At 34.2% G+C, this 20,967-nt stretch overlaps 1 protein-coding gene across 1 annotated transcript in view; it reads left to right on the top strand.

The window, feature by feature from the left end:
• The window catches only part of LOC135213542 (irregular chiasm C-roughest protein-like), a 222,023-nt gene that overhangs the window by 110,014 nt on the left and 91,042 nt on the right, over positions 1 to 20,967 (top strand). Inside the window, exons 4-7 of the mRNA XM_064247493.1 lie at positions 418 to 605; positions 5,842 to 5,970; positions 11,191 to 11,290; positions 17,051 to 17,230. Coding sequence (XP_064103563.1) covers positions 418 to 605; positions 5,842 to 5,970; positions 11,191 to 11,290; positions 17,051 to 17,230 — 597 coding nt within the window. The remainder of the gene's footprint in view (positions 1 to 417; positions 606 to 5,841; positions 5,971 to 11,190; positions 11,291 to 17,050; positions 17,231 to 20,967) is intronic.

Raw genomic sequence — 20,967 nt, 5'->3', positions numbered from 1 at the left:
ATATGAATATATATATATATATATATATATATATATATATGGAGTTACTGAAGACTGACAATGAACCAGCTATGTGTTCCCACAAGCAAATCAATAAATATCCTAAAGAGAAAATAAATAAACAATAAAAAAAAACACAAAGAAATAAAAAACAAATCAAGCAAAAACAAATCAGTTAACATGGAAAAAAAAGATAAACAAAACACAGACAAGAACAAACAAACCAAACAATGAACAAGTAAACAAAGAAAAACAAATAAATCAACAAAACACAAACAAAAAATAAACAAAATAATATATATATAAATATATTATATATATATATATATATATATATATATATATATATATACACTGATACATATGCATATACATATTCATATATATATGCATAATTCCTCTCTCTGTTTTCGACAGATTCAGTGGGTTGACGACAGCACCCGGGAGACCATCAGGACGGGGGCCGTCCAGTACACAGAGAAATACCCCGACAGGAAGCGGGTGACGGTGACGTCACACCTGACCTTCACCCCTCGGAGGTCACATCACAATTCTACCCTCACCTGCCTTACCTCCAACCAAGCCCTCACCTCTCCGCTGGCCGGGTAAGTTCTTGGCTCGTCAATCTCTGAATTAGTTTTGCAAGGTATTTTATTTGCTTGTAAATCTGAATAATTTATGTATGCACGACGATACAACCTTCGATGTCGATGGCCGGGTAAATTCTTGGATTGTAAATTTAGTTTAGTTTAGGTTTTGATTTGCTTGTACGTAAATTTGAATAATTTATGTATTCACGACAATACAACCTTCGATGTCGAATGTCCGTATTTGAGATCATGTTATCTTTTAGAAGTCCAATGCTCTTATAATGTTTTCAATATCGAGTAGATTCCTGAGTACTTGTGGCTCTAGATCAGTGGTTCTCAACCTGGGGGCGTCAGCAATGTCCAGGGGAGGCGAGAGCCCTAGCGAAAAATGTAAAAATTCTCTAATTATATTCGTTATTCTCTTAACAAGGGTGAGGAACTAATATTCAGAAGTGTTTTTGAAAAAATGCAAAAGTATCGCCTTATAACGTTACTTTCCTATAGTCTACTACTCTAATTAGACTCGTTGGGCTGACTATGTTTTGTAATTATTGACCTCCCTTCCTATCCCTCGAAACCCCTTCACTTTCTCTCTCTCTCTCTCTCCCTCCTTTCGTCTCTCGTCCTCTTCTCCTTCTCTCTCGACGTTTTTCTTTCATTGTTTTTAGTTCTCAAGTCTGAGAGGGAATTTTACTCACAGATGCAAGGGGGGCGTGGAGCGAAGGACCGACTCTTAGAGGGGGCGTGGTCATATAAAGGTTGAAAACCACTGCTCTTGATATACAAGAATATCTTAGCGAGGTATTCCTAGACAATGGTTCACTTGTATAAGGGTTAGAGTCGTGGGATGTCGCTCAGATGTCGCGGGTTCGCGTCTCCCCCAGGCGATGAAAAATCTCTGACTGTATCATGATCAGTTACTACTGCAGTGTCGGGTCCTGCGGTGGGAGGTTGAAACCAATATTCTTTGGAAGCTTGAGTTCCAAGTCAGTAGCCCCTTTGGTGTGCTTGTTCCACGTGAAAAGGTTTCATCTACTGACATAATAATAATAGTTCCAGATTTTTTCGTAATAGTTCACAATATTGGGGAATTAGAACCAAAATGTCAGTCACCTCTAGGTGTCTTGTTAGAATAATTTACTTGATAGTGAAAGTTGATAAGCTTGATTTGAACAAAATTCAAGCATTTTGACAGGGCCGAAAAGTAGCTCAGTTTGAATGGGATGGAATGCATGTAATCTTCTAGCAAACATTCGTAAATTTATGCATGAAACCTGCTTGATTGATTGATTCCCCAGCCAGAAGTCACTTAGGCCCAATTTGCACGAAATTCAGTCAGTCGTTCAGAAGTTCAGGGAAGGAAAGTGAGGGAGTGTATTAAATAATATGAAAGAGCAAAGGAGTGCAGACTGATTTGTTACCACTGCAGGCTAATAACTATCAAGTACACAATTCACTGTGTAGGATATGAAACATAGTGGAGCATATTAGAAATTCTAGTGAAAGTATATAAAGATTTTTCTTGATAGAGGAAGAAAATTCTGAAACTAATACAGAACTTTACAGTGAAAAATTGCTGTAATGACGCCGATCAGGTTACAAAGAGATAGTGAGACTTTATAGTGAGTTTGGCAAAGAAAGCAAGGGGCTTGAAAACTAACGAAATCGTTAGACATGTTTGTGAAAGGTCCTCTCCCCTATTTTGGGTCCATTTTTTATCCTTTCATTTCGAAGTCTTTCTCTTGTTTTATAATGATTTTACTCATGTGAATTGTTCTTTTGTTTTGTGAGTATTTCAGGGGAATGTTCTCTCTCTCTCTCTCTCTCTCTCTCTCATCTTTAGTGCACCTCTTTTTCTGATCCTTTCTCTCCCTCGCTCAAATTTTCCTTATGGTACATACTCTCTCTCTCTCTCTCTCTCTCTCTCTCTGAATTAGACCTTTAGCGTACCTTTTTTTCTGATTCTCTGTCTCCCTATCTCAAACTCATCTTTATGGTGCGTATTTTTACTCTCTCTCTCTCTCTCTCTCTCTCTCTCTCTCTCTCTCTCTCTCTCTCTCTCTCTCTGTCATTGTTAGTGCACCGCTTTTTCTGATCCTTTCTCTCCCTTGCTCAAATTTTTCCTCATGGTACATACTTCTCGTTCTCTCTCTCTCATCTCTCTCTCTCTCTCTCTCTCTCTCTCTCTCTCTCTCTTTCAAATTCATCTTTACGATAACTACTGTTTTTTTTATTCTCTCTGTCTCTCTCAGTCAAACTTTTCTTTATGGTACATTCTCTCTCTCTCTCTCTCTCTCTCTCCTCTCTCTCTCTCTCTCTCTCTCTCTCATCAGTAAGCATCAGTGAGGGACTTTAATGAATATGAAAGGTTGGATTTTATGCATTCAGCCGAAGACCGCCCAACCACTTAATCTTTAGGAAATTGAGGAAGCAAATTCTAGATTTAATCTTCTCTTGGCTTTGATTTTGCCAAGAGAAATAATATTTTATTTTATTTGATTTGATTTAGTTTAGTTTTTTTAATTTTCACTATGCAAAAATTATGTTTAATTGTGATAAGGAAAGCTGTTATAGGTTATCGTTAAATAAAATAATATTTAATTAACTTTAATTTAATTTAGTTTTAATATTTTAATTTTCACTAAACAAAAATTATATATTTAAATGTGATAAGGAAAGCTGTTATATTTTATCGTTAAAGAAAATTAATATTTAATTAACTTTAATTTTTTAATTTAGTTTTAAGTTTTTAATTTTCACTATGCAAAATTATATTTAATTGTGATAAGGAAAGCTGTTATAGGTTATCGTTAAATAAAATAATATTTAATTAACTTTAATTTAATTTAGTTTAATTTTTTAAATTTTCACTATGCAAAAATTATATTTAATTGTGATAAGGAAAACTGTTATAGGTTATCGTTAAATAAAATTATATTTAATTAACTTTAATTTAATTTAGTTTATTATTTTTTTAATTTTCACTATGCAAAAATTATATTTAATTGTGATAAGGAAAGCTGTTATAGGTTATCGTTAAATAAAATAATATTTAATTAACTTTAATATAATTTAGTTTATTATTTTTAATTTTCACTATGCAAAATTATATTTAATTGTGATAAGGAAAGCTGTTATAGGTAGGTATCCATTTAATAAAATATTGAAGGTATTTAATTTAAAAAAGAAATACGGATAAAAAAAATTATTTATTTTCGATGTGCAAAAACAATATTTAATTTTGATGAGGATAGATGTTTTAGGTTACCATTAAACAAAATATTGAGGTTATTTAATGAAAAGAGGAAAAACGGATAAAAGAAATTAGAATATGAAAATAACATTGATGAAGTGAGTGGAAACATGATTAAATGAGAAGATGAAATATTCTCGAGAACTAAATTGCAAAAATGAAATTGCAATTAATAAAGAAATTATAAAATGCGGTAGATGGAACATGTTTAAAAAGAGGATAGTAAATTAACAATTAAATTACTGACGTCAGTTTAGCATTAGAAATTGTTGAGTAATTATCATTTTATTTAAAATGGCTATTGGGTTTTTTTGCTATAAGTAAATGACATCAGTGCGGGAATGTGTCATCTTTTAATACTTTATTTGTAAAGTAAATAGCTTTAGTGCGGAATTGTGGAATCACTTAATAAGTTCCCAGTAAGTAAAAGCATCCGTGCGGAAATGTGGCATCGTTTAATACTTTTCCTGTAAGTAAATAGACTTAGTGCGGAAATGTGACATCGTTTAAAACTTTTCTAGTAAGTAAATGGCAATATTGCGGAACTGTGACATGGTTTTAACCCTGTTTGAATTGTGTATAGAACAATTTCGAAAAACAAATCACCCATGGCATCTTTGCTAATATAGGTTACGATGTATTTAATGATTTTTATTTGACAAAAAAAAATCTAATTATGGAGAAATGATCCATGCTGGACAATCCATATTTAATTTGGATTTTGGAAATCGTAAAAAAAAAAAACAAAAAAAAAAGATCCCTAATGTGGGTAACTGGGCTCAATATTTTTGCTTTAACAATGTAGAATTTAATTATGGATGCTGAAATTCGATTCTGCATATCAAACCCCCGTCCCCAACCTCACCCACCCCACCAACCCACCACCCCTCCTCCACCCTCTAATGATTCACCTGATAATGACACTACTGATTGGTTTGATTTCAGTAATCCAATCGTGATTAGGCATTACAATGGAATAGCCGGACTGTTTAACAGGCGAATTATTATTCGATCATTTTTATGTTGGTTATTCAGAACAATTTGCGTTCTTGTTAACTTCTTCTATCTACTGGTATTCTCAAGGTCTTGTAAGTTCCATTAGCTGTGTTGGATATATATATCTATATATATATATATATATATATATATATATATATATATATATATATATATATATATATATATATATATATATATATATATATATATATATGCATGAAGCGCAAGGTACTATGTCGTACCTCTAAGTAAATGGGGATACAATCCACAATGACGTAAAATCCTCTTGCAGTTTAAAATATATATTTCTTGTACAGTTGATGATCGAAAGCTTTAATCCTGTACAAGAAATATATATTTTAAACTACAAGAGGATTTTACGTCATTGTGGACTGTATCCCCATATATATATATATGTATATATATATATATATATATATATATATATATATATATATATATATATATATATATATTATATATAGTATATAATTAATTCTTCTTTGTTAAATAGGCTTTTTGTAATTGTTATATATATATATATATATATATATATATATATATATATATATATATATATATATATATATCGTAAGTATATTTATGATTCTCTTACTTCCCTTCATACTATCATCATTCACGTGTGCATGTTTTTTTTTTTTTTTTTTTTTTTTTTTGGTTTTTTTTTTGTTTTTTTTGTTCGTTCGCCTCTTTGCACTTACCCGAATTCGCGGACCAAGAGGCATTTATTTCTGGTGATTAGAAATTCATTTCTCGATATAATGTGGTTCGGATTCCATAATAATAAGCTGTAGGTCCCGTTGCTAAGTAATCAATTGGTTCCTAGCCACGTAAAACAAATCTAATCCTTCGGGGGCAAGCCCTGGGAGAGCTGTTAATCAGCTCAGTGGTCTGGTTAAACTAAGGTATATACTTTTCTTTTTGTTTCTTCGCATTCAAATGAGTTCCAATTCATTGGCCTCTCTCGTGTCTTTCCAGCAAAGTCCACCTACAAGTGCTCTTCCCTCCAGAGGTCAAACTCCAGTCTCGACCCAAAGCGCTCCTGGAGGGGGACGGGGTGTCCTTCTCCTGTTCAGCGCACGCTAATCCTAATAAGCTGACGTACAGGTAATGCTCTTTTTTTATTATTATTTGTCGTGAGAGTCATCTCTCTCTCTCTCTCTCTCTCTCCTCTTCTCTCTCTCTCTCTCGTTCGTCAATAGCTGTGTCTTGTTATATATTATATATATATAGATATTATTAATAATTAGCTGGTGTGTGGGTGTGTGTGTGTGTATATATATAAATTCTATAAGTATATATATATATATATATATATAAAATATATTATTTGTGGGGTGTGTGTGTGTGTTTGTATAGGTGATATATAAACATACATACACACACATATATATGCATATATATACATACATATAAATATATATTTATATATAATACATACACATACATATATATTTGTATATCTATTATGTATTATGTATATCTATCTATTTATCTATCTATATATATATATATGTATATATACATATATCATATATATATATATATTTATATATATATATGCAGAAGCCAGGTACTATGTCGTACCTCTAAGTAAATGGGGATACAATCCACAATGAAGTAAATCCTCTTGTAGAATAAAATATATCTTGTACAAGATTAAAGCTTTCGACCATCAACTGTGTCTTGTTCACTAAAATGTGATATGTCACCTCAAGGAACTAACAAGTAAGAGCACAAACATTTGAAAAAACAAAACGGTTAGGTAACAAGCTAGTTCATATTATGAATGATCAGGCGGTTGAGCCCTCGTTCTTTCCAGAATTCGTCTAGATCTTCGTGGGGGAATGTTTCTATTGTCAACTGCTTGTTCTATGGTGGTTGGGTGGTTTGTTGGAGAAATGACCTAAGTGGAGTAAACAGGAGAGGAAGCAGCATCGTTATTGGCACAAATATTTCTAAAGTTTGAAATTTTCCCTTTCCTACATATCTCTTGTTCAAATAGCTGTATTTTCTGTAAATGGCCCAGTATTTCCTGCAAAGGTCTCGTTTAATGAAATTAACGCCCCTTCTACTACTCGTCTCAAAGTCCTGTCGTTACAAGCAAAAACAACCTTTGTACCTTTAAAATTTATTGCGTGGTTTTTCTCCCATGTATGTTGCGCAATTGTACTGTATGAACTTCCCCTTCTGCAAGCAGCAACGTGTTCTTCCCTTCTCTTATCAATGGAACGTCCGCTTTCTCCCACACGTAACATTCATTATAATCACTCCAAGGTATTACATATCTCCTACATTCTCTCTATTACCCAGGGTTATTTTTAATGAGTTTCTTCTTGATTGTACTGTTGTACTGAAAAACTACGTTGAGCCGTTCTTTTTTCCTTTAAGCTGCCTAGAAAATTTATTAAGTTCTCTATTATAAGGAAGAGCAAGAGATGCCTTAAAATCTGCCTTTTCAGTTACATCATGAGGGGCGTAAAACATCGATCTAGCTTTAGATAGAGACTGTAGTATAAAAAACTTTGGGTAACACAGTTTAGTAAAACTATCTACCAAGAAATTTATTTCGGCGTCAATGAACTGGGGATCAACATATTCGGTATGCTCGAAAAAATAAATTGGTTAAAACGTTGTGCTTTCACTTTAGTGTTCATGGATCAATGAAAAGTAATGAATATAGGTGTATAGGAAGAACACCCACACAAACACCTATATTCATTACTTTTCATATCATGAACCTAAAGTAAAGCACAACGTTTTAACCAATTTGTTTTTTTCGAGCATACCGAATATGTGATCCCCAGTTCATTGACGCCGAAATAAATTTCTTGGTAGATAGTTTTACTAAACTGTGTTACCCAAAGTTTTTTATACTACAGTCTCTATCTAAGCTAGATCGATGTTTTACTCATGATGTAACTGAAAAGGCAGATTTTAAGGCATCTCTTGCTCTTCCTTATAATAGAGAACTTAATAAATTTTCTAGGCAGCTTAAAGGAAAAGAACGGCTTCAACGTAGTTTTTCAGTACAACAGTACAATCAAGAAGAAACTCATTAAAAATAACCCGGGTAATAGAGAGAATGTAGGAGTATATGTAATACCTTGTAGTGATTGTAATGAATGTTACGTGGGGAAAGAACGCGTACGTTCCTATTGATAAGAGAAGGGAAGAACACGTTGCTGCTTGCAGAAGGGGAAGTTCATACAGTGCAATTGCGCAACATACATGGGAGAAAAACCCACGCAATAAATTTTAAAGGTACAAAGGTTGTTTTTGCTTGTAACGACAGGACTTTGAGACGAGTAGAAGGGGCGTTAATTTCATTAAACGAGGACCTTTCTGCAGGGGAAATACTGGCATTACAGAAACTACAGCTATTTGTGAAGGGGGGGGGGGGGGGGGGGGGGGGGAGGGGGGGGGGGGGGGGGATATGGAGGAAAGGGAAAATTTCAAACTTTAGAAATATTTTGTGCCAATAACGATGCTGCTTCCTCTCCTGTTTACTCCACTCAGGTCATTTCTCCAACAAACCACCCAACCACCATAGAACAAGCAGTTGACAATAGAAACATTCCCCCACGAAGATCTAGACGAATTGCTGGAAAGAACGAGGGCTCAACCGCCTGATCATTCATAATATGAACTAGCTTGTTACCTAACCGTTGTTTTTTCAAATGTTTGTGCTCTTACTTGTTAGTTCCTTGAGGTGCATATCACATTTTAGTGAACAAGACCACAGTTGATGGTCGAAAGCTTTAATCTTGTACAAGAATATATATTTTATTCTACAAGAGGATTTTACTTCATTGTGGATTGTATCCCCATATATATATATGTATATATATACATTACATATATACATATATATTTATATATAATACATACATATACATATATATTTGTATATCTAATCTATGCATATGTATATCTATCTATCTATCTATATATACACATACACACTTATATATGTATATATATAAATCACATATATACATATATTTTATTTATATTATTAATACCATACAATATACAATATATATTTTTGTATATCTATCTATGTATTATGTATATCTATTCCCCCCCCTATCTAATCTATCTATCTATGTCTAATATCTATTATATCTAGTATATAGGTTATATATATATATAGTATATTTTATAATAATATATTAATATATTTTGATATATGTAATACTCATATATGTATATGATCGTATAATATATAAGTTATATATTGATGCAGGTATCAATATCCACAATTAAAACTCTTTGCCCTTTACACTGTCTTTAACCTGGTGCGTTCATCACCTCCGCACCTCGCATTTAAGCCAAGACGCTTTTGTGCCTTCTAAGCAAAATATTTGTTCTGTTGTGGTAAACAGCGATTTTCCTTAGTCCTTTTCTCCTGTTTAACATGAAATCTTTTCGTTTCAATCGTAATTTTTTAATGTCTTCCATGCTGCGTTTTACCTTTATTTTAATCTTCTTGAATTTTGAATACATTTTTTTCTATCTATTTTTTATATATCTTTCCGTATTTCCCTTTACTTCCTCTTGCTTCTTCCTAATGAACATATATATATATATATATATATATATATATATATATATATATATATATATATATATATATACATATATATATATATATATATATATATATATATATATATATATATATATATATGTATATATATACCTATATATATATACATATATATATATATATATGTATGTATGTATATATATATACATACATACATACATGCATACATACACATACATACATACATATCTATATGAACGCCATATTCTTTGGAAGCTTGAATTTCAAGTCAGTGGCCCATGTGGGTTAGTACCATATGCATATGTTTCATATAATAATAATAATAATAATAATAATAATAATAATAATAATAATAATAATAATAATAATAATAATAATAATAATAATAATATAGGAGTTTTTGTGTTCTCATTCCGGCACATTTATGGTAAAGTATTCTGTGTCTTTCTTAACTGATTTGTTTTTTAATTTAGTTTTGTATCCTTTTCCATTTACTCTCGTATTGTTTCGCTTCGACTCATGAGAATGCTGCCTTTAAAACTCGTAACATTTCCTCTAATTGTTTCTTTAATATCTTCTACAATTAAGTAACTTATAATCAACCACTTTTGATCTCGACTCGTTCGTCTGTAGAACGTCTTTATTTTAGTTTTTATATTAAAATCTTTTTTCTAAGTTTTTCTTTTCGTTTTTAGTCTTTGTTGGCGATTTCTTTTAGTTATTCGGTATTTTAAACTGTAAACTATCGGATCGCTGTCTCTTATTTTCACTCACGTTAAAATCAGGTATTTTATTTTATTGTGACATTCGATCTGTTTTATTTTCCATTCTCTTATTGTGGTCCTCATAACCTTTCTTAGCTTTATGTAAATTCCTAAAAATTCCAGCTTAATCATTTTTTCTAGCTACTTCCAACATAAAATGTTTTCAGCGTCATCTATTTTTTGTAGTTTTCTTGTACGTTATTTTTTATTATTCTTCTTTTTCTATTTTTTAGACATTTTTTGGCCTTTTGATTTCTTCAGAATTACGTCGTTTATTCCGGTTTGATCGACATTCTTGCATATTGTAAAATCATTCTGCTTTAGAATATTTGTTTTCCTCTTTTTTTATTTCTTTAAAGTTTTCAGCAGTTCAAGATTTCTCGAATAGTGATTTTTTTTCAAACATAATACTTAATGATTATGCTCATAAAATTATTACTTCCTTGTACTGTCTTTTACGACGTCTTCTGAACTTTTCGTCACATCAAACTTTCAACATCCTGGTTTGTGTGATCCACTTTCCAAAGTGTAAGTTTTTGTTATTCTTTTTAACTAGTATTTTGATATATATATATTTTTTATTACCTCCCTGTACTTTCTGACGGCATTTCAACATCTCGAACTTTCAGCTTTCTTTATGCGATCCGCTTTGGAATGTAAAAGTTTTTTTATAAATGATTTTATATAATTTTGTTTTAATTTTCTCCATCCACTTCAACTTCCTTTTTCTTTATGTGATCGACTTTCAAAAGTGACAGTTTTTTTTTCTTTTCTTCATCATTTTATGTTTATTTTCTCAGTTCACTTTCAGAAAGCACTTCAACACCTCGAATTTCAGCTTCGTTGGTCGTTCGATCAACTTTCAGACATTAGAAAGTTTCACAAAGAACCTTTCTCCTCCAGCCTTACTTCCCATTTTCTGTTGTTCCCGTTTTCTTTAATCTAATTATACATTAACAGTGACTTAAATTTTCTTGTTCTCTCTTCCAGGTGGTTTCGCAACACCCACCAGTTAAGGAACGAGAGTTCCAGATCCCTCACGCTGCGGAACGTTTCTCGAACGTTCCACCAGGACACCATATCCTGCGAGGTAATGTTCCACGTAGATAGTGTATCCTGTAAAGTAATAGGTTTCGCTTTTGATATTTCGTTCCATTTAGACGCTGATTCGTTCCATAGTGAGTTCCCGTTCCACTAGAACATCGTGTCCTACGTTGGTGAGTTCCACGTTTTGGTTGAGAGCGTTACACCTAGACTCATCCTACGAATTAAGTTCCGTAGCCTAAGTCCGTTCCGCTAGGGCGCCGTATCCTTTTGAGCGAAGTTCCTTAGCCTAATTTTGTTCCACCAAGACGACGTATCCTTAGAAGTAAGCTCCTTAGCCAAAGCCTGTTCCTCTAGGATTCCGTATCCTTTGAAGTAGGTTCCTTAGCGTAAGTCTTATTCCATTAGGATGCCGTATCCTTCGGTTGAAGTTCCATTGACGAAATCATCTGCATCATTGATCCTTTAAACTTCAAATCGGAACCTTGGTTTGTTGTATCCTATTTTACCATCCGAGGAATCGTAAATGGAAAAATATTGGGTAAAAATTTTATTTTTATTTGGAATTTAGAAATAGTGACGTAAATTAACGATTGATTCTCTCTCTCTCTCTCTCTCTCTCTCTCTCTCTCTCTCTCTCTCTCTACCTCCACTCCTTCCCCTTCTCTCTCTCTCTCTCTCTCTCTCTCTCTCTCTCTCTCTCTCTCTCTACTCCGACTCCACTTCCCCTTTTCACTCTCTCTCTACTCCGACTCCACTGCCCGTTCTCTCTCTCTCTCTCTCTCTCTCTCTCTCTCTCATCTCTCTCTCTCTCCCCGACTCATTTCCCTCACTCTCTCTCTCTCTCTCTCTCTTGATTCCTCTCTCTCTCCTCTCTCTCTCTCTCTCTCTCTCTCTCTCTCTCTACTCCACTCCCCTTTCTCTCTCTCTCTACTCCACTCCCCTTTCTCTCTCTCTCTCTCTCTCTCTTCGTTACTCCACTCTCCCTCTCTCTCTCTCTCTCTCTTGACTCCACTCCCCCCCCCTCTCTCTCTCTCTCTCTCTCTCTCTCTCTCTCTCTCTCTCTCTCTCTCTCTCAGCGAAACATAGAGCATCTAGAATATGCAATTTAGACCTCTATTATAGTTTTACTGATCCCTATCATGTTAGTGACGATAAATTATTGATAGTTTACAGAATATTATTACGCTTTTAATATTCAAAAGCAATGCTTTTGTTCTCAAATGTTGCACCTACTTACTAATTCATTTATTGCAAGCGATTCTGCTTGTTATGTTTCGCGTCAATAATTGAGGAGCTTGAAAACGAGAGAGAGAGAGAGAGGAGAGTAGAGAGAGAGAGGAGAGAGAGGAGAGATTGAGAGAGTAGATATAAAAATCGTGTTGAGATTGAAGTATATAAGTTAAACTTCATTGTAAGTAATAAATGAAGTTTGTATGAAGTTCGGTAACTGACTCACCAAGAGGAGCATCTAATATATATATACTATATATATATATATATATATATATATATATATATATATATATATACATATAATATATATATATAAAGATGCACAGTAATGTACTTAATTAGGAAATTGAATGTGTTCGTTAAATTATGCAAATACATTATAGTTAAGTACTGTATATTCTTCAATATGTAACTGAGAAAAACAGCACTGTGTTATTAATATATATATATATATATATATATATATATATATATATATATATATATATATATATACATAGTGTGTATGTGAGCGCGTATGTATGTATACACGCATTGGTGTATTTACTACGATAGGTCACATAAGTATGTACAATAGTTATCAACCAAAAAAAAAAAAAATTGAAGAAGCCTTCGAAATTCATACTACCCCCATCCCCCCCCCCCCCCCCCCCCCCCCCCCCCCCACCCCCCCCCCCCCCCCCCCCCCCCCCCCCCCCCCCCCCCCCCCCCCCCCCCCCCCCCCCCCCCCCCCCCCCCCCTTCCCACAACTCAGGGCCAGAATGAACCCTTCAAAACCGGAATGAGTTTTCAGATTAATGATGTAAACGCAAATTAAACAAGTTTTTTTTTTGTTTTTTTTGCCTGATTTTTTTTTTATGCGTGAAATGATGGAAGTTCGATTTCTTTTTTCTTTTTTTTTTTGCCGGATCGATTTTCAAAATTAGAATGATGTGGTGAAGAGAGACTGAGATTTTGTAAATGTTAAAGGTATTAGTTGGTCCAGTTATAAAACCTAACTTATTTTTTGGGTCATTTGCCTGACTATTCGGACTAAGCATAACATTTACTCAGTCTTTGATATGCTTGTAAAAATAAAAAAGACTCCTATGACCCTCATTCAAAAATAAATAAATAAATAGATAAATAAATAAGTAAATAAATAAATTAATTAATAAATAAATAAATAAAGATGAAAAGTCCCTTAACAATTTATTTTTATTTGCATATTAAAGAATAAATTCTTCAGTATCAGTATCCCTCCATTGTTGTATAGTGCCGTCAGTGCACATCTTGCGGTGCACTGTAGGCATTCCTTAAGGGGCTTTGCAGCGTGCCTTCGTCCCCTAGCTGCAGCAACCTTTCATTCCCTTTACTGTACCTCTGCTTATATTCTCTTTCTTCCATCTTACTTTTAACAGTTGTTTCATAGTGCAGCATGCGAGGTTTTCTTCCTTTCAAGCCTTTCAATTATCAAATTCCCTCTTTGAACGACCTCATAGGTCCCAGCGCTTGGCTTTTGGCCTAAATTCCAATCCACAGAAAAAAAAGAAAAAAAAAAATATATATATATATATAATGATATAATAATAATAATAATAATAAAGTAGAAAGGTTCCTTAACATTTCATATTCACATGTAAATTGAAATATGGATTCCTCATTGTCATATAATTATCTTCTTCTTGAAATGATATCATCAGTTATTGTCGCTTACTCGGGGAGTAAGCCTACAAATTGGTTTGTTGTTGTTGTTGTTGTTTTTATTCTCGTTGCGGTTGTTCTTGCTGTTGTTGGGTTGTTGGGTTGGGGGGGAAGGGTAGGAAAGCCCTATGGAAAAGCCTAAAGAGGTTTGAAAAAGGTGTTCTGTGTTGAGTTAAAGATACAGGAATTTTAGGATGTGATATTTATGACTGATTTATTAGAATGAAAATGTAAAAAAATAAATAAAGTGCATGTTAAACAGCTTAGAACAATAATTTATAATAAAATATAGCCTATTTATTATCATTTTCGTTGGTGAAACAAGGGTCTATGTGACCGTAGATTTTAGCACGTTTCAATTTACGTTAAGTTAGGTATATAATGTTTATAACTTATGCGTGACAGGAAAATCCTGCACGAGTCCCGTGTTAGCTGGAGGTCGGATCACGCCTTGTTTGCTGTAACTTTAACTTCCTAGCGCATGGATTCTTAACTATATAAAACAACTAGTTTTTTTTCCCTAACTTACAGAAATGAGTTCTATGTATCCTTCTGTATTTTGTATTATGTCTTTTGTGGACAAATTTGTACTAATAATTGTATATTTTTTGTCGATAAAATAACAAACTATTCCTTCGCCTCTTGTATTTAGCAATGGTAATATTAACTAACGCGATTGTACCGTTATCCTTTCTTTATTTATTCTTTCCATCCGACATTTTCGCATTATTTGCATAGCGCAGTCATTCATTACTCTTTTTTTTCTCTTCCTCACTTTTATCTTTGTGTGTGTGCGTGTGTGTGTCATTTTGTTTCCCGGCCATTACCATCCATTTCGTTCAGAACTTTCTCATTTTTAGTCGTAAATCCCCTCGATAAATATTGCTAATTATCACGCTGTTCTTTATTTTTCCCCTTTTCTCTTATTTTATCTCTTCACAATTACCTCTTATTCTGTTTTTTTTTTTCGTGTTCCGTTTTCTACTCCTCCTTCCTCCTTCTTCATGTTTATTACCTCTTTTTTTATATAATATTAACCTTTTCGTCACCCTTTCTTTATCGGTGTGGCTCTCTCTCTCTCTCTCTCTCTCTCTCTCTCTCTCTCTCTCTCTCTCTCTCTCTCTTTTTTTACCTTGGGTTAATTACCTTTTTTTGCTGACTCGTTTGTTATGGCATGAGGTTAACTTATGCCTCTCTCTCTCTCTCTCTCTCTCTCTCTCTCCTCTCCTCATATTTATATATATATATATATTATATATAATATATATATATATATATATATATATATGTGTGTGTGTGTGTGTGTGTGTGTGTGGTGTGTGTGTGTAACTTGCATGGGAATCTAGCATTCTTTATATATATATATATATATATATATATATATATATATGATATATATATATATATATATATATATATATACTTATTTCTGACTCACATCAGGATCGAACCCAGGTTCTCATCTTTCAATTGAAAGACCTAGGTTCGATCCCGATGAGAGTTAGATATTATATATATATATATATATATATATATATATATATATATATATATATATATATATATATAATGCTAGATTCCCATGCATGTTACATTAGCCAGTGAAACTATAAGATGATGACATAGGTCATATGACATTGCTAATTATCTTAAAGCTCTCTCTCTCTCTCTCTCTCTCTCTCTCTCTCTCCTCTCTCTTTCAGTAGCGTTGGATGTTTCACCCAATTAGATCTCTTCCTAAAAAAAATGCCGAATACTTTAATGACTTGCAATTTTTTGTCAGCTGAGAAACTTTGGCGTGAAAGTATTATCTACACTGTTCTATTAAGCTTTGATTAGGTGTTTGACTTCTCAGAGAAGTAAAAACTTTGTTATTTTGTCAAGAATTGGAATGGCCATTTACGGGAAGGACACGGCCTGAAGAGTTTGTTTTGTTTTTTTATAGTTGATTTTGATATATTTATTATTTATTAAATTTTTTCCTTTTGTTTTTCTTGTGTGTGTTTTTTTGGTGGTAATTTCATTGATTTATTTATTTTGCAATAGCTTTATTAATTAATTACTAATATATATTTTTATGTTTTAAAAATGGAAAGTATTTTTTATGAAAATTTTAAGTAATATTTTTATTGTTAAATATTTTACAATATGTCTTCATTAAAGTATTGGTAGATAAATAAATGAAAAATTGCCACAACCAGAAAATCTATAGAATTATAGAACCAAAACTAAAAACAGAAAATAAAATCGGCACAAAACTAGAAACGAATGAAAACAAACAAATAAGTAAATAAATAAATATATATTTATTGGTTTTCCATTATTATATGCCTCTTGTATTAACTTCTTTTAATCATTAGTTATCTATGTCATAAAAGCAATGAAGATTGCAACGCCTTTCCCCCACCCCCTTTCCTTTCCTTTCTCGGTACTCCCCCTCCCCCACCCTTCCCAGCGATAAACCCCAGACACCACCCACTTAAAACTGTGTAAAACTCGTGTAAGGTCATCCTCGGAAACTAACCGCATACACGCCCCCCCCCCCCCCCCCCGCCTCCTCCTCCTCACCCCCTCGCCCAGGGTCCCGCAAAAAAGTTGAGATCACCCGGACCTAACCTTTCCGAATCTTTCCTAAGTGAATTATGCGACGTTGCCAAAAAAAAGGTCACGGCCTTTTGGGTTGGGGGGAGAGAGGACGGTAGGTTTCTCCCCCCCCCCCCCCACACCCCCATCCCCAAAGAAAGGATAATAAAACCCGTAATTACTCCTCAGGCAAGTCTGCTGAAACTTGAGAATGGAACCATTTAAAGTTGCAAATTGATCGTTCAAGTTTTGCACGTCTCTCCATTTTTATAATCATTATTATTTATTTCAATTTATTCATCAGGTATCGAACAGCGTGGGCACTTCGAAAAAGAGCATCAGCATACAGGTGATGTACGGTCCGCTCTTCCGCTCCCCTCCGGCGGACGTGGCCGCCGAGACGGGCAAGAAGGCCCGCTTGGAGTGTGACGTCGATTCGAACCCGCCGCCGGTCATCAGCTGGTATCAACAAGGCAACCTTCAGGTGAGGGATATAAGTTTTCCCATTTTTATTCTTTTTTTTTTTATGTAAATTATCTCGAAACATATTTCTAACAGGAAAGTTACGTAGTTCCACAAGGCTAAGATGGACGCATATCAGTTCAAGTTTCCTTTTTTTTATGTAAATTGTCTTTAAACATATTTCTAACGGGAAAGTTGCGTAGTTCCATAATGCTAAGATGGACGCATATTAATTCCTTTTTCTAAACATATGTTTATTACTTAAAGCAGATGGACATATTTTAATCCCAAAGAATAAAATTATAGTTTTAAAAAAAATACTTAAGTTGGTCGACTCCTATAGTGTTTGTTACTTAAAGCAGATGGACGTATTTTAATCCCGAAGGATAAAGCTATATTTTAAAAAAAATAACTTAAGTTGGTCAATTCCTATAGTGTCTGTTGCTTAAAGCTTAGATACGATAAGCCTAAGGCTATATTTAGTATATTATTATTAGCGTTAATCATCTACGTTCAAATTGTTAATGGAATTTTCAATATTAAATCGTAAATCAGAAACGTCTAATGATTATACTTATGTAATAGTACCTACATTTTTTTTTTCAATATTAAAATTAATGAAGTCTTCCTCTGCTTATGATTTGGGTGAGGAATGTATTTTTTTTTTCTACAACGAACGAGACGTAGTTTTTAAAAGCCTTTGTTGACTAGAACTATAGCTATAGAAATTAGAGACAGAGAGAGAGCGCAGACTTGCTGGAATATTGGAACCAATTGGATTAGTAAACCAGTCCACGAGATTCTCGAAGTGCCCCTTTTGCTTATAAAGTGACTAGTGTATCATAATATATGTGACAGTCTTCGTGGAACATAGAGGCTATGGGTAAGTGGCCAGGAATTTCCGATATGAATCTTTAGGCACTAGTCGTGATGCCCGTCATCTGCGTTACCTTTCATATAGGCCTAGGCACCTTTGCCATGCGTGAGCCAGTTGTAGTAACTTTTTTTTCTATATTGAATGATTTTGGTTGCTCGTGATGATAAAGATCGGTGGTTTGACGTACGGATATCGCCTCAATTCCTTGGTGTCATGTGGCTGTGTATTCCGTGGTAGCCATGTTCGGGGATGGTAGCACCAGCGTGATTGAAGTAGGCACGGGAGGCTAATACGTTAATACTTTAATTTCATCCCAAATCCACGAACCATAATTTATATATATGTTTTTCCAAATAGTTATCCTTGTGTTTAATGCATTTCAAACCATTAGTACTGGATTTTTGGGGGAGGTCAAACCAAAATCTAGGGCAAAGTATCTGTCAGAATGGTGGGAAATACATAAAATCATACCTAATCATCAGTCAAAAAATTCTTAATTCATAAAGAAATAACGGTTACCTAAAAATTTGTAAAACATGAAAATGTAGCATGGGCTGTTACAGATATGCATCCAAGCCTAGCCATCCCTAACTTGATATAGACAAACCGGGTTGGTGACGATTCGCCGCCGACAGTTAACCACCGCCAGTTCGCCACCGCCAGTTCGCCACCAGCTTTTGGCCACTTGGGTCATTTCGCCACCAGAAATATAAATACAGTGTGTATTGGGTTTTTTCCCTCTACAACTTTTAATTTTTTTAGTCAATTTTATTTTTACTACTACAAGGTGCAAATTAACAAAATAAAGATGTTAAAAAAATCATTTTATTGGTTTAGGAAACAATTTTCAAAATCATTCAAGATATTCCAACATTGTAATAAATTTTATTGGTTTACACCAAAAACTAATTCTAAAAATGATAAAAAATAAACAATAATAAAGAATAAAAACTTTAGTTCATTTGATAGTTATGGGCTATTCCTCTGAGATATTCCAAAGAGTCTCTTTCACCGTTGTATTCGAGAACAATTTTTTTTATTCTTTCGTCTGCGTTTCGATATTTTTTTAGCTTTAATGGTGGTGGGCGCCCCGCTATAAGCGTTACATGTGAAATTCTTCCTTTTGTAATTTCATTAAAGTTCCTATGAATTTCCATATGGTTGGGTGGTTAGCTCCGAGTTCAAAAGCAATTCTTCGATGAGCTGCTTCTGCGTGGTTATTTGTCCGATCTTCATCATTTAAAGTTGTCTCATATTGCGACCACATATCATGGGGAAACAAAGGTGCCCTTCGGCAACTGCCGCGCCTAGTGTAGATACCAATATAGGTAAATTCAAACCAATCTAATATTGGTAACAGTTCTTGAGGCAAAAAGTCTGCAAGTGCATCTGTGTAGATGCTAAGGTCACGATGTGGCACAAAAGAAAAAGCAAGTATCATTTTGGCTTTTAAAGCAAAATCAGGTTCGGTGTTGTATTGACGACTTGCTCCAACTGCAGCTATGTGTCTATGCATACTTTGTGCCAAATGAAAAAAAAAAACACTTATTTTGACTCCAGGAAAACATTTTCTCATAGAACCAATAGCTGCTTGTTCAAAGTCACAATGGATACACTGCGGTCTTACATTAGGTACTAATGATTTAACCTTTTCAAACATACGTACATAAGTTGAACGTTGCTTATTTGTTAGAAGTATATACAGAATTGGATGAACCCCATCAAATTTTTTTGCCAGAATACAAAATACCTGAGAGAATAAAATAGGGGCTACGTTGAATGTACCGTCCACAAACCACGTCGATTCTACTAAATAATGTTTCCAGGATTCCCGTCCAAATATGATTATACGATTACTTCCTTGTCCACTATCAGCCAAAAGAAAATTTTCTTCTGCTACGTTATCAGGTTTATACATTTTATATGCAATTGGAATCTCCAACTGCTGAAGATCAGTAGGGTTTGCTGGCGCTAGGCTAATATCATTCCTTTTTCGTCATATTATTTTCTTCATGCTGCTTAACGTTGGTAAAGATGCTTGGACTGACGAAGGCACATCAGCTATACATTCATTTATAAGAACACTAGGTACTTCCTGTGATTCTTCTGCACGGCGTTTTAAATTTGCTTTCACTTTGGCAACTTGTATACTGGCTGCAGAAGCAGAATGGGTGTGTTCATTCATCTTCATTATCACAGTGTTACTCTTGGTGTGGATCCGTCCATTACATCGCCCCCTTTGTTCGCAGCGCCAAAATTTGATGCTTGGATCACTCTTGGATGATTTGTCAAAAACGTATATGAAGCCATCGTGCTGAAACTTCTCTTTTCCACGTTTGCTAAGAATGTCTGTTTCCATTTTGAAGACTTAAGGGAGACTGGGAAAAAAATATTAGGTAAAGAAATAATGTGGATTTTTTTTTTAAACACTTGAACAAAACGACCTTTTGTGCAAAAGTGTATTCATTACATTTAACAACCAAACAACATAAATCAAAACAATGAAAACAAACGACCTATTTGCGTCGGCGAATAGTCCTCCGTGAGGAATAGGCGGCGGCAAAACGTCTCGGAGGCGAACTGGCGGTGGCTAATTGTCGGCGGCGAATCGGCCGCGTCGAATGGTCCCATCCCCAGACAAACCATGGTAGATCTAGGGTACTTATCCGCGGCGGCCTAGACTATGGCAGTTGCTGTTTTTCTATGCAGTTTTACCTACTGAACAAGAATTTTAAGTAATATTTATTCGGACGACTGTAATTAATACCCCTGGGGCCAGTACTAAACACGGCGAAATACATTGGCCGCCCCAATCCCTAGTGGATGTCGTATCCGAGATTACGTTCCTTGCAGTCCGTGCGGACTGCTTCTGTAGAAATACT

Source organism: Macrobrachium nipponense, chromosome 43, assembly GCF_015104395.2.
Source record: "Macrobrachium nipponense isolate FS-2020 chromosome 43, ASM1510439v2, whole genome shotgun sequence".
NCBI lineage: Eukaryota > Metazoa > Arthropoda > Malacostraca > Decapoda > Palaemonidae > Macrobrachium > Macrobrachium nipponense.
This window is presented reverse-complemented; position numbering and strand designations above follow the sequence as displayed.